General features: G+C 40.9%; 1 protein-coding gene across 10 annotated transcripts in view; it reads right to left on the bottom strand.

The window, feature by feature from the left end:
- TSNARE1 (t-SNARE domain containing 1) overlaps positions 1-16,897 on the bottom strand; it is a 448,564-nt gene that overhangs the window by 166,898 nt on the left and 264,769 nt on the right. For all 10 annotated transcript variants that reach the window (XM_038161056.1, XM_038160997.1, XM_038160980.1 and 7 more), the window contains 2 exons: positions 12,080-12,152; positions 6-88 (listed from right to left, as the gene is read on the bottom strand). In XM_038161056.1, the coding sequence (XP_038016984.1) occupies positions 6-88; positions 12,080-12,152 (156 nt within the window). The remainder of the gene's footprint in view (positions 1-5; positions 89-12,079; positions 12,153-16,897) is intronic.

Consider the following 16,897-nt stretch of genomic DNA (forward strand, 5'->3'; position numbering starts at 1 on the left):
CTTACTTGGTGCTGACTTGCTTTTGCCAACTGCTCATTGGCTGATTCTACGTTGGAAGAAGAGGCCTCAATGTTGGCTTCAATGCTATCTGCAAATTAAAAGAAGATAATTACAGGGTAATTAAACCAAATTACAAAAAAAAATTTACAAATGACAAATTAAACCAAAAAAACAACGTTTTTATACCAACAGCAATTCAGCAATTTACTCATTGGCATAAAGAGAGGAGCAGCCTCTCGCTTGTGACCTGTATTTCTGCAGGGAAGTAGGACCAACACTCATTTTGATGACCATCCAACCTATCAGTCAGAGGCAGGGTGACTGACAGCTCTCCTCTGACAGGGTGGAAGTTGCCTCTCATCCCATTCCTTCTGAAATCAATGGGAAGAGTGACAGGGAATTCAACGGAAAGTGGCTCAAGACTGACAAATTTACTGGATGAAATTACAGAAGGGACATGGCACTTGAAATTATCTCGTTATTAGAGCTCAGGGATACGATTCACGTGGGTACATGTGGGTTATTGACCATGCCCAGGTGTCTGTTCTTGATCAAGTCATCCCAGACAATATCACTGAGAGCAAATCCACGGTGTGCAATTCCTCCCACTCTCCAGGAATTGATCAGATTAAACAATCCACATGCCAAACTCCTGGACCATGTTTCCAAGCTGCAGTGGAGGTCTGTAAAATGGCTCAGATTAAGAAAAAATGATTTCTACAATGAAATGAGAAGAATCTCACCCTACATTGCTATGTTTGGCACTGAGGGAAGCCTGGAGGAACCACAAGGAATCAAAATGAGACTGGAAAAGAAAGATTATCAGCTACCCATCACAACTGGCGGGTCCCCACTGCCATCAAAATCAAATATTAACTTTGACTCCTGACTGTGCTTAGAAAGCAAGGCAGCTATGGTATAAAACCTGCAAAAAAGGTTTTGTTTTTCTAGCAGAAATCTTGGAAATCTCGACCCCCAAGAGATGTGCAGCCAATAATTTCTGCTCACAGTGGAAGAGGATGTGGCCTTGGTCTGTGCCTTGATCAAATGGGTGGTTTAGAGCACAAAATACACTACCAAGTGCATGAACTGAATCAGGAGAACTCAGCCTCAGGTAGAAATTGGAGAACAAAGTTCTAGGGATTTCTCTAATCCCTAATAAAATCAATGGAAATTCTTCAATTAATAGTATAAGGAGTTGGATTAAGACGTGCCACAAAAGATTAAAGCAATTCATTCTTTAAGGTTCTAAAGGAAAGAACAGGAATTAATCTTGCCACTTTTGTGGTGGACAAAGAAATGAGGGTTTGCAGATAATTTGTGGAAAGTGCTTTTATTCACATTTTGCCATTTTTAAATGAAAGAGTGCTAAAGTCTGTTAAGGTAATTATGCACTTATAACTCAAAATAAAATACATTTTTAGAAAAGCAAAGAAAAGGAAAAAAAAACCCACAAACAAAAGAGAAAAAGAGCAAAACCCCAAGTGCCTAATCAAAGTAACACAATTTGGTCATGTATAAAGTTCCTTGGGATCTTAGTGCAGACACCCTTCACTGCTCAGCATCTCTTAAAGGCTGATTGGCCTCAGAAAATGAATCATTTAGCAGAGAGGAACTACAGAGGAGAAATGTATTAAATATATCCTTCTAAAACAAGAGTAATCTGTCGGCATTTCTCCCGAGGAAGAAGGAAATCATAGAAGCAGCTTAATTTAGCTCCCTTAAAAGGCCCTCCAGAGGAACCCTACACTTTCCTCTGCCTGCAGGGAGGCCTGAGGAGATTTGCCTTTGTTAGATAAAATTAAACCCTGTGCACACCCCTTAGTGCTTCCTGGAATGGGAGAACCACACCTTGGGCAGAGCTTTTGTGAACATCATCTCTGTTTTTCCCAGCACAGGCTTTCCCAGGTAAGAAGGTGCTCCATGTCCTGGGTGAGTTGATGGCAAGTTACAGAGGGAGCCTGGGCCCTGGTGGAACTGTTTCTGCTCACTCCTTCTGCCAGTGTGGGAATACCAGCCTTGGAATAAGTACAGCTCCCATTTTAATTCTATTTTTTGAAGCAACTTGTAATCCTGAGGCACAGGGGAAAAACTAAGACAAACAAAAAGCCCCACCAAACCAGCTCTCAAACTCTACAATAATGAGACATAAATATGTAGAGCAATTTAACCAGATATTTCTGCTGATTAGCACAGGGAAACAAGAAGAGGAAAGAGAATTCGGCTCAAATCACAAAGAAATAAGCAATAATTCAATGATGCTAATAAGTCAGTGATGAATATGTCACTGACAGACATTTCTTTGTGAATCTTTGCTGAGCAAGTGGTGGTTCACAGCCTCACCCTGGCCACTTTCAAGCTCCTTGACAAGGTATCTCACTGGGGGATGGAGAGACAAGGGTGGCAAGGTCCTCAGCAGGCTGAAAAAACCTGCTGGAGGGATCTGCCTTTTCCTTTCCCTTTGGCATGAGGGGACAATGAGTTTGTTCCCAAACAGATTAGATAATTCAGCCCTGGGTCCGAAATTTCTCAAAGAAACTGAATCCCACAACAGCTTTCTGCCTTCAGACTCTGGTGACAAATTTATTGTGCAATTTGAGAACAAAAATCCCAAGGGGATGCAGTTGACATTTTGATAAACTCAGGGATAGGGCTGCACCAAAGCAGATGGTGTTTGCAACAAAATACATCAGAGAATTAGGAAAATATTTATAATTTTTCATCGAAAACACAGTCTTGCAATAGGAGTAGTGAAGGTGACAGAGCTAGCCAGGCTTTAGATTCAGTTTTTTTATGATTTTATGACACATTTATCACACAGAGATGGAAATAATGATGACCCCAAGAGGTATCTTTCAATTCCAGCTATTTATCTGTGTCCTGAGATCAAGCCCTTCTAATGACCATTTCTTACATGGGAAATTATTGGATTGACAGTGGCTGGAGTGGGGGTTTTGCCCTAATCTTTCAAGGAATCACTCACAGGACCTGAATTTTTACAGCAGCAACAATGGATAGGTTTGAAAAGGCAGAATTTCAGCTAAACCACTTGAAAGACAGGCAAGTGAGCTCATGAATGAGAATTTTTGAATGCTCCCACTTGGCAGTAACCAAAATGGGCCCCTTCAGGTTTTCATAGTATGCTTTTTTTTTTTAGCACTTTAATAAGCTTAACCCTCTTTTATTGCTACAACTTCTGGCTAAAAATAATCAATATAGCATACTGAGAGGCACAATAAAAAGAAGAAGGAAAAAAATAAAAAAAAAGGAGTATTTTGGTAATGCATAGAGGTTTCTTTCCTAATTAAAAGCTAAGTTTGGAGGGAAATTGCTTTCAGCATGAAAACGAATTTTGCCCATTTGAATTGCCGTGTACTTGGAAAGTTTCAAGTGAGTGTCATTCCATGAACAAAAGGCCCTCAGGCTTAGTGAAGACAGAACTGTGGATGTTAAAGGGAAGGAAAACCATGACAGTTCTTCCAGAGAAAAGTTTAAAATGGCTCAGGGTTAGTAATTTGCAAACTTCAATGTAAACATCGAGTTATAAATTCTGCACACAAGAGGATTTATAAAATAATTGTGCTCATATGTTAAATTCAGGCTAAATAGGTCACACTGGCTTAGATTGGTGCAAGAAAATACCATTTTCAGCACTGTGAGTCATCACGAGCTGTGGTTATTGCTTCCAAAAAAAGGCAGATAGAACTTACCTTCCCTTCTGATTTTAGCAGAGCTCTAATTCTTCCACACAACACATCACAGCCCTCAGAGGCAAGGACTGAGGCACTGAACAACCAGTCAGCGCCACTTTCCAGGCAGCCCTGGAAAGAGTATTTAAAGTACCCTAAAATGTCATAACCAGCTCTTCCTCTTGCTTTTCTTCAGCCAATAGCCCAAACCCCTTGGTCTGAATGAATAAAAGTGGCTACAGGGCAGTGGCCAAACACCAGCATAAATTCACAGCACTTTTTCTCCTGAATGATTTATACTGTCCTTGAAATGCATCTTGGAAATGTCAAGTATCTGCTGCATATGGATGTGCTGAAAAATGGTACTGCCCTGCCAGAGGTTTGCCATGCCTGCCAGGATACATCTCCCAGGGATTTAAAATTCAAACGTTTTCCTGTGCGTATCTGTTGGAAAACAACATGTCCTGTAAGAGAATAAGGCACCTCCTATCACCTGCTCAGTGCTAAATGGCAGAGTGCAGAAATATTATCCACTTTGGCATCTGCAAAGCAATTTACTGCTCTTTCTTGCAGGGACAAGTGGCCTCAAATTCCTGATGTTTGCCACAGAAGAAGAGTGAGCATATGAAGAGCGTCCTGAGGGTGCATGTCCTGGACCCAGTGACAACTGCACACTCTCAGTCACCTGTCCAAGGGGTCCTCAATTCCCATATGATGCTCTCAGGTGGCCTGGGATAATCAATCCTTCAAACTCACAAAATTAGCACATGTGAGGATATTACATCGCAACAACCGACCTGATTAATTTTTTTTTCTTATTTCCTTCTTTTGCTGATTAAAAAAAGTCATTTCAACATGAGGGTTTTTGTTTTGGTTTTTTTTTTGTAAAGTAATTTAGGGGTGTGTCAGTTTTTTTTATTCCCCAAATAATCTCTGAAAGTAATTTACAGGGCAAAACAGCTCAAATGGCTTTGAAGGGGAAATTCCAGAGAGTTGCCTGTAGCACACACTTTCTTTTCACAGAATCAGAGAATCATGGACTGGTTTGAATTGGAAGGGGTCTTAAAATCATCTTGTTGCAAACTTCTGCCATGGGCAGGGACACCTTCCACTGTTTCAGGTTTCTCCAGACCCTGTCCAACCTGGCCTTGAACTCTTTCAGGGGTGGGGAGTCCATAACTTCTCTGGCAACCTTTTCCTTGTGATTTACACTCAATAAATTTTTTTTTAATTCGGTAAGACATCTGAGTTAAAGAAAAATAAAATACGTTTCTTTAAATTTACAAATTAAAAAAAAGAAGTAAAGACCTTTTTTTTTTTTTCCCCAAATCCAGCTTGTGAATTGAAACAGTTTGAATAAAGCCCTTCATTTCGTGTGCAGCATTTTTCAGAAGTCTGTTTTTGTCTATAATTAACACAAAACTCACTTTCCATCACACAGCTGAGTTATCAAGTCCTATTGCTGATGAAAGTAGATTCAGTCTGAGTTTGTCACCAGAATAATAAAGTTGGTAGGGGTGTGGATTCATAGAAATAAATATATTTTATTTCTGCTTGCTGTCTTGGAAAGATCATATATTTTACCTACCAAGTAAGGTCACTGATATTTACAACTTGCCTGACCTCTTTTGCTTTACATGGCTTGTTTGATTTACTTAAACTGCTCAAGCCACGTTTCCCGAACAGTCTGGCAGAGAATTGCACCTCCCAGCAGAAATAAACCACCCACCTGAGCAGCTTCTGCCTTTCTGACATTTACTGCTCAATTGCAGCATTATTAGAAACTGAGACCACGGCAGTTCTAACTTCCCCAAAAACTGCTTTGGATAAATTGATGTGAGAAGAATCCTACGGGTGGCAATAAACCTTGTGGAAGGAAGATCCTTGCTTCTTGTACAAAATTAGCTGGCTCATTAACTGTAATTATACCAGCCCAATCACATTATGAGGGTCAAACACAGAAATAAACACAGCAGACAGATCTTTAGGCATTAGGAAATTTGCAAGTGTGGAGTTGCCCATCACTCTTCTCCTTGTAAACCAGCATGTGCTGTCTTACCAGCACTGCCAGCAGGAGAGCTGAGTGTGAGAGTCCCTAAGCAAGGGATGACACAAAAATCTCACTCACAGAGAGCAGGAGGAGGAGAGAAGCACAAAAGCTCATGCAATTTTTGTGTTGCTTATTATGTTGAGTAAAATGAGTCAGTCAGAGATCACAGTAGCCCACACGTGGCTCCAACAACTTTGTCACAGCAGAGGTCACCAAGCAGTGCCTCATGCGAGACTGAGGGTGTCCAGCCCTGTCCAGAGAGCTGTCAGTGGAGGCCACACAGCTGAAGTCCAGATAAACAAGGAAAGGTGAGTGATACAGAACACACCATAGAATCACAGAATGATTTGGCTTAGAAGATTCCTTAAAGATCATCTTGTTCTAACCCTCTGCCATGGGACACCTTCCACTAGACCAGGTTGATCAGAGACCCATCCAACCTGGCCTTGAACCAGGGGTGGGGCAGCCACAGCTTCTCTGGGTAACCTGTGCCAGTGACCCACTGACCATGTCCTTCAAATTGTTGCCTACAAGGCAATTAAGGATAATAACACCATAAGGATAATAAAACCATACAATTTCAGCAGCTGGGGTGTTTGCAATAAAGCTTCGTTAGACTTAGCAGAAACACAACTGATGACAGGGAATATACTGAAGGCGGACAAAGAGGCGGGAAGTTGCTTGGGAAGTGGAATAGATTCAGGAACACCCCAGTATACCCTTCCATAATGGGCTCTGCTCTGTACTGACACATTACTCTGGGTCTTACCATGTGGCTGAAAGCAACAAAGCCGAGAGAAGATTTCCCAATCCATCCAGAACCAATAAGAAAATAAATGTACATTTACCATAAATGTACATCTAACATTCCCATAACAGCTTCCTCTGAGATCACTTAGGTATCTTAACCAAATGAGACACTTCGCAGGCCGCATTCCACTGATCAGAGATATTAAAGATGTTACATTCAGGTATTTGGGGACTGTTCTCAAGATGTGTTCATTTTCTGCAGATGTCCCAACTGAGGCACATAACTCAGGAGGGTTTAGTTAAGGCTCCAGTTGAATGATTTCCCAGCTCAGTTTGCAGTCTGCCAAGAGACTCCTGGCTGTGCCATCCAGGCAGTCAGACCGGAGGAGGACGTGCTGATGGGCCCTCTTGACAGTGTTTACGTGTCAAACCAGCCTTCAGGTCAGAAAGGCAACAAAAGTGGACTTGATTTCGCAGGAAAACAACACAAAACAAAACTAACCAACCAACCAAACAAACAAAAACAAAACAAAAAAGTCACCAAACCCCAAAATGAAAAATCCTCCCCACATTCCAAAGCTTTCAAAATAAGCAACCCATTTAACCCATTTGCATTCATGCAAACACCTTTTCCTTTGAAGGAAGTTCATTGCCATTGCTACCATCACTGGGTAATAAATGAAAATGTGGCACTTCAGTGAATGGCAGCATCACTCAAGGGCTGAACACACTGGCCCATCAAGAAGTTCCTCCTGACTGAAGGAAACCAGCATCTGCCATGTTTTTACTTCTTTTTCCAGGTCTCTGTGCTCCAGCCTGACAGATACCAGGCAGAGATGTTTGTTAAGTGAACGACCATCAACTTTAGATCATGTAAAGAATTTTTTTCACCCAGTTATTTTTAGATATAAAAAGTGCAGACTTCAGGACTGAAGTGAAGTGAAATCCAGGTTGCACCAACATCTAAGTCTGGATAAATATTGGTCTAAAAACAAAGTCTGAAGAAGTCTTAAGCTTGACACAGTAGGACATTGATCTGAGGAGGCCACCAAGTTAATTAGAGGGATGGAGCACCTCTCCTAAGAGGAAAGGCTGAGATTATCGGAAATGTTCAAACTGGAAAAGAGAAGGGTTTTGGTAATATAATTGTGGCCTTCACATACCTGAAAGGAGACTGCAAGAAAGATAGAGAGAGATTATTTACAAGATCCTGGAGTGACAGTACAGGAGAGAACGGATTAAAACTTAGAGTAGGTTTAGTAGGAAGAAATTCTTCCCTGTGAGGGTGGTGAGGCCCTGGCACAGGTTTCCAAGAGAAGCTGTGGTTTCCCAAAGAAGTCCCATCCCTGGAATTGTCCAAGGCCAGGATGGATTGGACAATTGGGTGGCTTGGAGCAACCTGGGATAGTGGAAGGTGTCCCTGCCCATGGCAGGTGGGTTGTAAGTGGTCGATCTTTAAGGTCCCTTCCAACCCAAATTCTCCTATGATTTCATGGTTCATTCAGCCAGTGAGATTTGCTGTGCACAGATAGATTTGTGTACATTCATTCTGGACAAAGAGGTAGAGAACTGGTAAATTCCTTCCCGTGTTGCTGCTCTTGCAATATTAAAACAGGTGGCCACTGTGTGAGCTTGGGATCTTTTCCCATTTTAGCAGTTTGGAAGGTTACAGATACACAAAACTTGATTCCAAAACTGCTCAAAAAAGTTAGAAATGTGATGCTTTTAAAAGTGTAAAATGTTTTCAGAACTATGTGGGTCTCTCCTTGTGGCTTTGTGAAATGCAAGGGAGCTATAAACAGTGATAGAAGTGGTGGAAGTTGAATTAGAGCAGTTTAGATAAGGGCTGTAGGTTTTGAGTGCTTTTCTGGCATAACTATTAAGTTTCCATATACAGGTAGCGTGGAAAAAACAGCTTTCCTAAAACACAGATAATTTCCTTTTGCCATGGGCAAAAAAAAATAGAGCACTAACTCCTATTCAGGTCAACTTTCTTCTCACTTACAAGACAAACAGAAGCCTACAAATTGGACAAATATGCACTTGCGTTCATCAGGTTCCAATACAAATATTGGCAGCTGTGTTGACACTTTCTTTAGAGGAAATGCAGATTTAAGGATTCTCTTCTCCCTAACAGCAGACACAAAACTGATTCCATGGAAGTTTGCATGAACATCCCAGTACCATCAATCAAAGTACAAGCTTGCACATATAAAATAAAGATGCTCATTGTGAAACACTGGGAATGTTTCAGACTTTTGGGGAACTTACAGCTCAGCTGAGTGGCCATCTATGAGTACGGAAAGGGATGATTGTTGATGTTGCAATCACCTCCAACAGAATTTACTTGTCACAGTGCCAAGCCTTGAATCCTTGGATGCTTTGGCTTTAGAATCCTTCTGCTGCCACAACAGTAAAATTTATTGGAGATGAACCTCTGCTGGTCATCTGGAGATCTTGTGGGATTTGTACATCAGATCCCCAAAAGTATCCTCAATGCATGCCAGAATGTCCTGGAGTATTTATGCCCTGCTGTGTTGTTCTTCCAGTTGATACTGGGGTGGTTGAAATCCCCCCTGAGGACCAGAGTTTGCAAAGGTGAGGCTGTTGCTCTCTGTCTGCAGAGGGTCTCATCCACTTTGCCTGTCCTCCTTTAAATCCTGACCCATAAACTTTCCATCAGCTTCTCACCCATCCCCAGGCAGCATTCCTGCACTCCAGCTGCTCTCTCTATAAAGGGTAACTCTTCGTCCCCATTTTCCTACCCTGCCCTTCCTAAAAGAGCCTGCATCCCTCCAAGGCAACGCTTCATCAAGGGGCCAACCCACCACATCTCCATGATCTCCAACAAAACTGTAGCCCTGCAACTACACAAAGCTCTCTAACACCTCAGGTTTATCCCTGATACTTTGTGCATTTAGCACCCCAGAGTGCTCAGCTCCTGCAGAAGATTTGGCCTATTTGTCCATGATGGTGGTGCCTGGTAGGCACTTCCCTGCCCACACCTCATTTTTGGTGGCTTTGGGAACTCTTCCTGCCACACCACCCCATGTCCTTTTTTCAACAATCCTGCATTCTTCTCCCACAGGACTGCTGGTCACACCCTCCCTCTCCCACCATTACTAAAATTCTCCTTATGTGGTGGATCCCATCTCTCCAAAGCAGCTGCAAATCCCCACACAGGGTCCCACTGAACCCCAAACCATGTCACCAACACCAATTCTACAGCCAATTATGGTTTTCTCCTACTAGTATCCTCCTCCTTGCCCTCTTTCCCCTCACCAGCAGCCCATGTGATGAAGCTGCACTGGGATATTTTTGCCAAGAGCTCCTGCAGGATTCTATTGGGAAGACTCTGCTGATTCCCACTTAACCCAGGCCATTGGCTTGTTTTGGTTTCAAAGGCTTGGGTTTACTGATATGGTGACTTATAATTAATATTTGTATTAAAATGATGCCATGACCAGCAACTTGGGCACAGAGTTTGTTTGCAGAAGACACCAAAGAACAGAGATATCCTCTCCCAAGTCTGCATTCTATTTCTTCCCTGCATGACAGAAATTGCTCTCTCCTCTAGGGAGTGTTATCAGATTGTTCATTAAGGAACTGGCCCACACGCCAGAAAAACTCCTTTTAGATTTTTGTAAGAAGCAAGGGTTACTCTGCCTGTGCCATGCACAGACCACACAAACTCTCCCCACAATTCTCCCCAGCTCAGGTGAACCAAAGAGGGCTTTTCTCAGGGAGCATTTTGCTGAGGGGCTCATCTCATATTCTCTGGTTTTGTATTTTCCCTGAGTTTTCTAGACAAGCATACACAGAGCTTTCATCCCATGCATGTCAGAGGAATGGACTAAAAAAAAAATGAAACAAGTGCCAAGAGAGCTGTCTCTTGTCATCATGGAATTTTCACTGTGGGGGTTTCAGCATCTCTTGCCTCCTCATTTCTTATCTCCCTTACTTTTGTGCAATATGAATGTAAGGACAAGATAAACAATGAGACCCTTCAGCAATTGGCTGGGAAGATACCTCGATGGCCTGTCAGGATTAAAAGATAGTCCTTAAAAAAAACTGTTAAAAATCTGCTGGAGTGTAAGAGGAACAACAACAAAAAACCCACAAAAACCTTATGCTGGCACAAAGACAAAATGTTCTACTTAGTCTAACAGCTTCTCCCAGGGAAGTTAATACTGGGATGGCTTCTATGCATGGATAAAGTCTTAAAGTAATAAATATTGCCTTAAGAAAAGGAGTTGTGAGGATCTTGAAGCTAGCTGATGTATGTTGTCATGCCCCTCAAGGCATTAGTATCTGATGTGCTTTTAGAGATGAATCAGGCTCCAAAGTTATCCATGCAAAAAAATAAGCTTTCAAAACAGCATCAAGAGGGAAAAATAAAAGAAAGAAAAGAAGAAGAAAAAAGAAAATATAATAAAAAACCTGATTTTAAATATAATTTTGATTTTTTTTTGCTGCCCCTATGAACCTGAGTGGTGTTTCTCAGAGGGGTGTAGATCACTCTTTTCAGTGTGAAAGTATCTTATAGTAATGTAAATTTGCAGAGGTATGAACTTGGCAAAGAAATCCAGAGTGATTAACAAGCAGCAAAGAAGAATTTCTGCCTTTAAAATCTGCATATGGCTGTCTCAGGACTTGTTCCTGCTCCCAGGAGCACCAGTGAGAATTCCAGCTGAGCCTTTAGGTGGGAAATATCCCCACAAATCCTGCTACTCTCGAGTTTAGATCCCTCAACCAGCCTTTAGGATAATGAGCTCCCCATTTTGGAAGTGGACAGTTGTTTCTGAAGTACCACATATTATTATTATTGTGCATACAAAAAACAAGAGATAGAGAAAAAAAAAAAAAGCCTGATTTTTCTTCACATCAGCAGAAAATACCAATGACAAAAGTCAGAGAGAGCTCATCTAAAGTATCTTCTCTCTCTATTCACAAGAAGTGGTGGCTCCCAGTGATGGGCTGCTCCTAAACATAGGACTAGGAGTTACTCTCATCTCTTTTCCCAGTTTTCTCCACCCAGTTTTTTCCTAGTCATTGGTAGCTGCAGAACAAGAGCAGATCAACTAATGGGCAGAAACTTCAGACTTTATATGAGCACATCTTGATGTCAGGCTTCTGTAAATTTAATTAGACACACCCTGATATGTGGAATGAAAATTCTATTTGAAAACAAAAAGCTCCTTAATTTTCTCTAATTTCATCAATAATTATCATGGTAATTGCCACTATTATTGGTTTTTTTAATTACAATTCCAGGCAGAAAGGAAGAATTGGATACTTTTCCAGTTAATGTTATATGTTCTCCAGTTTCTTTCTTTTTGCAGTCAAAAGGGAATGGATTTATCTCCCTGTGAATTCTATTTTATGCTAAATATACCAGCAAACTGTCCATAACATAAGAACCTTATTGCACCGGGCAGCTTGACAGATCCAGACATCTCTGGGTGTACAAAATGCTCAAAACACAGAGAAAATAATCACAGCATCAACAAAGGGCTGCTTGAGAGGGATAAGATCACATTGGGATGGTGGAAGAGAGTAATAAAGCCCATAATTTTCATGTGACACCTACCTATTGCGTCCCCTTGCTCGTGCACCATGGAGGCCAGGTCTTTGATGATCTGGTTCACATCCAACATGTCACTCTGAAAAGACAGAAATCCTAACATTACCCAGGAATTGGGAATATCCAAGTACAAAAGGCACATTCCACGGTCCAGCTTGGCAAAGAAAAACACAAACCAAGAAATCTTCAGCGGTGTCGAAGTAAAAGGGAAAGTTATAATGCTCCCATAGTAAAAAATTCCCTCATGAAATTAGATGCAGCCCTGGTTTGCTGGATCCAAGTCAGGCAGCTGACTCAAGCTTTGTGGGAAGAGCAAGTGGAATGATCAGATTTTATGCTTGCTTTTCAGAATTGTGGAGGACTAAGGAAAAACAACAATAAAAACAATAGAGGCAAACCCTTCTCTTTCAAAAAAAGTTATTGGGGATGCAGGCCATTCCTCCCAGACTGTTTTCTCCTACACAGAAAAAGGCCATCTCTCAGCACAGCATCCATCTGATGCTATTCATAAACTGATGGATACAATCAAAAACTCCCTGAATTTGAAATTGCCTTATTGGTAGGGAGATAAGGAGAGAGCTGTTTGATGAACAGATTCATTTATATGTTTTCAAGTAGTTAAAAAAAAAAAAAAAGTAACTTTATTCAGCTCTGAAATTTTCTCTTTGAAAACACAGCAAATTACCCATGAGTTTTTTTCCTTCATATCTGAACACTTACCATATAAAACAGCAAATGTGAGCATATGTTGACATCATATGACACTGAGTCTTGTAAAAAGAATTAGTTTAGCAATAATAGACATAATAATATAGACACTGCTAAATGCACTACCAGTAAGGCAGCACTACCAGAGCATAAAAAAGACACTAAAAAAAGATGCTTTTTTTTTTTTTTTCAGCCCTACAAGTCAGAGAATCACAGAAAGATGGAAATGGGCAGGAACCTTTGGAAATCATTTAGCCCAACAGCCCTTCACAGAGCAGAGAACTAAAGTGGAGTGCTCAGGGCCATGCCTTTGTGTGCCTCCAAGGATGGAGATTCCACAGACTGTCTGGCAAACTGTAAGTCCATGGAACTCTCTGTGTTGTTTGGGCATGGCTGGATGACAGACACCCACCAAATCTGCTCTACCACTCCCCTCTGCAAATAAACAGGGGACTGAAAATATAATGAAGGGTTCATAAATTAAGGACAAGGAGACTTCACCCTCCAAATACCACCATGGACAAAACAGAAGACAGATATTAATTGAATTTATTACTAAAAAATCAAAGCAGGATAATGAGAAGTTTCAGAACTGCCTGGACACAATCCTGTGCCTGTGCTCAGGGATGGCTTGAGCAGGGAGGTGGGACCAGATGGCCCCACTGTGGTCCCTTCCAGCCTGGCCAACTCTGGGATTCCATGTTCATCCCAGAAGATCCAATTGCCTCCACCAATCTTTTTAAAGAACTCCATTTCCCCACTAACAAATTTAGAAAGTGGTGCAAAATGAATCCTTGTCTTCCCACTGAAGTTTGCTATAAGAATATAACTGGCACATCACTTCAACACGTAATGCCATAGAACTGCATCAATTTAAAATGAGGTCTGGGAGTCCCACTGAGAGTGCTAGAATAGAACAAATTGTTGAATAACTGAAGATGGAGGAAAAGCAAAAGATTGAAAAAGCTGCGAGAAATCATAATCAAGCAAAAAAAACCTCCCCCAATCAAAGACTGGGTAATGCACCACAAAATGTGCTTCATCCCTTCATTTGTCAAGCATAATGAAGCTTTAATTATGGATGGTATTATGCCTAACTTGTAAATACTGCCGAATATTTTGCAAAACAATGAAGTTTAAGTAATTTGAGATTGTACTTGAGCAGTGTGTTAGTAAATCATTACTGGGAAATGAGGAGAAATTATTGGTGATTTTTTTTTTCTTGTGTAGGGAAGTTTTCTGAGCTTTTTTTAAAATATTTTAAGGGAGAAAGTTAAAGTTCAGCAAAATGTGAAGAACTGAGAATTAACTTTATTGTCTTGCTCTGCTCTTGTTCAACTGCTTTGCAAAAGATGATTAAGGAAAATAAAACAAAACAAAAATAATACTAAAAAAGCCCAGAATGCTATTTTTTTTTCTCTTGGTTAAATTGTCACTGACATAATTTTTTGTGTCTGTTCCTTGCAATATAAATACAATCCTTTCTACACTTCAATCTGCTTTATTTTGTTGTGCTTCTTTTTCAGCACTTTAAGTGAAGGTGGCTTAAATCTCACAAACATGGTTTTGCATGTACATTTGGTTAGACAGAGTTAATTGCAATATATTGAATTACACGTGCCCCCACCCACCCCAAGCATTTCCACTGGAATAAAACAGATGATAAATTGACTTCTTAGAGGACCCTTCCCAGCTAATTTAGCCATGAGGAGTTGGGCTGTGTGAGTCCTGATCCCCAGATATTGGGTGAGGCAGGGAAGAATGAGGAAGAAAATTCAATGTTGTGTGCAAACGGCACTGGTTCAGCTTTGCCATTTGTATTCAGGTACTTGAAACCAACCATCTGCAGCTGCAGAGTATAGATCCTTTCCGTAATGTTGCAATAACACTTAAAATTACTGTTTAGCAAATATGCATCAGTGAGAGCCAGCACTGAGTTGTGAGGAAGGAAAAACTGCGACTACTGCACTTGAGGAAAAACAAACAGGGGTGAGTTATAAAGCACAGAGCACAAAAACAATCTGACCTGAAGCAAGAAATCTGCTGAATAATTTAACCTGGCAATGTGAGGTTTCAAAGTCCTTGATATATGTAAGGAAAACAAAGGAAGAAATAGAAGAAAGAAAAATACCCAGAAATAAAGACCTTCCATAATGGAATATACCTTGGAGCTACTCTCCTGCTCCTTCTTGCCAGGTCTGCTTCATCCCCAAGTACCTCTGAACTTGCCAGGCATCAGAGTTTGTTAGGAAAATCAGATTGCCTTTGGTTCCCCATGTTTGCACACACTTTGCAGAATTCACCATAAAATACAGCTCCTCATAAATCTTTGACTGCACAGAACCCAGGAGTGCAGCAGCCACCACCATTCCCAAAGTTCTGTCTCCCTGCCAGCTAACCAGGCTGGGGCTCCCTGGGTTTTAATTAACACCAGTCTTCCCTGTCTGGCAACAATTCATTCCCTATATTCTGCAGCAAGAGGGAGACAGATTTAAACTGTTCCATATAAATCCTCCTTTCTTCTTTTTTTTTTTTTTTCCGCTCCCCAGAAAGGAGAAATCCACTCTTCAGATTAGCAGACAGGATTTAATATCACCCATTCTGGAACAAAAAGAACTGAACTAGTCAACAATAAAATAAAATGGCAGTAACTAAAGATGGCCAGAAAAGCAGAGAAGTGAAAGAGGAGAAAAGCAGAGATGCAAAAGAATGAGGCCTTTAAGTTCCAGAGGATTAACCCTCACTCAGGAAAATTAGTTTTGGAAGTTCTTAACAGAAAGTACTAGGTTAAAATGGCAGGACTATTTGAGTCACTTAACCTGACTCAATAAGTGAATAATGTCACTGCATAGTACAGAGATTTTGGGGAAAAAAATTAAATTTCCAAACCTGACACAAATATGGTTAGAAATATGATTTTGCAGATAAACCAGAAATTTCAATTTCCCATTTCTTGATTTAACAAGATAAAGATTTCAACGTTTTTGAAATTAATTTGTGAGCAAGTCAGGTTATAAAACCCAGACGTTGTCACCAATGTGGGAACAATAAATCCCAGCAGCCCATTTCCCCACAGAATGAGCCTCATTGAAGTATTTCCAAGACAGAAAATAAGCAAACTTCTCCTCTCTTCCACTCTCATGCTTTGTGGGGGGGAAGATTTATTCACACTGAAAACTTCCAACATTACCCTGCCCTTAATGATATCCTAAGGACACTGCTGTATTCCAGACATGGGAATGGTGCTAAATAAACCAGAGAGGGGAACATGTTCTCCTCAGAAGGACACAGAACAAATCTGTGTAGTTAATAATTCCTCTCTCACATGGAGCCAGATCCCAGCCTCCTCTATCAGTGTCAGCTCAGGTCCTCAAGGGAAGGAGCATTCATTTCTAGGAATGTTTGCCTTAGGTTGTGTAAAAATGGGATCAAAAGTATCAGTGGTCTATCCTATTTAGCACATGTGTTTACTCACAAACCAGCCAACCATTTTTTAAAGGACTATAAATTAGCATTTAAATTAATTGCTGCCTCAATATTCAGGAGCTGCTGAATTTTTACAAGCGAGGTCACATTCTGACCCATCATTTATTCTGCAGCAAGCAGCCAGGAGAGCTATAAAATAAACCCCAAGGAGATCCTGAAAGATGTTCTAGAAGGCCTATGTGTGCATTTCTGCACATGGAAGCACTCCAAAACACAATAAAGCAAAACAAACCCTTTGTGCTTGTTATCTTTGGGGGGGGAAAATAAAGAAACAAGGAAAAAAAATCAAGCAACAGCCCTTTGTAGTTTCTGTCATGTTTTACCAAAGAGATGCTGAGATGTTCCTTGTGTGCTGTCCCTTCTGCAACAGCCGTGGGGCATCTCCTACCCTGTGGTCCACCATGTATGGACATGGAAAAACAAATCAGAGCATGGTGTTTGTCTGTCCTCATTCCTTTCTGAGAGGCAGGGGAAGGAAAGGAAAAGGAAAAAATAATATAAAACATGAGCAAGCTTCTGATGCAAGATAGGCAGAAACTAAATCTTGCTGCAACAGCCTTTCAACAAATATTTTTCTCTTGTCTATGGCTGGGGAGAAAAAAATGACATTCAATAAATCAACCTGATTCA

Source organism: Motacilla alba, chromosome 2 (assembly GCF_015832195.1).
Source record: "Motacilla alba alba isolate MOTALB_02 chromosome 2, Motacilla_alba_V1.0_pri, whole genome shotgun sequence".
Classification (NCBI taxonomy): domain Eukaryota; kingdom Metazoa; phylum Chordata; class Aves; order Passeriformes; family Motacillidae; genus Motacilla; species Motacilla alba.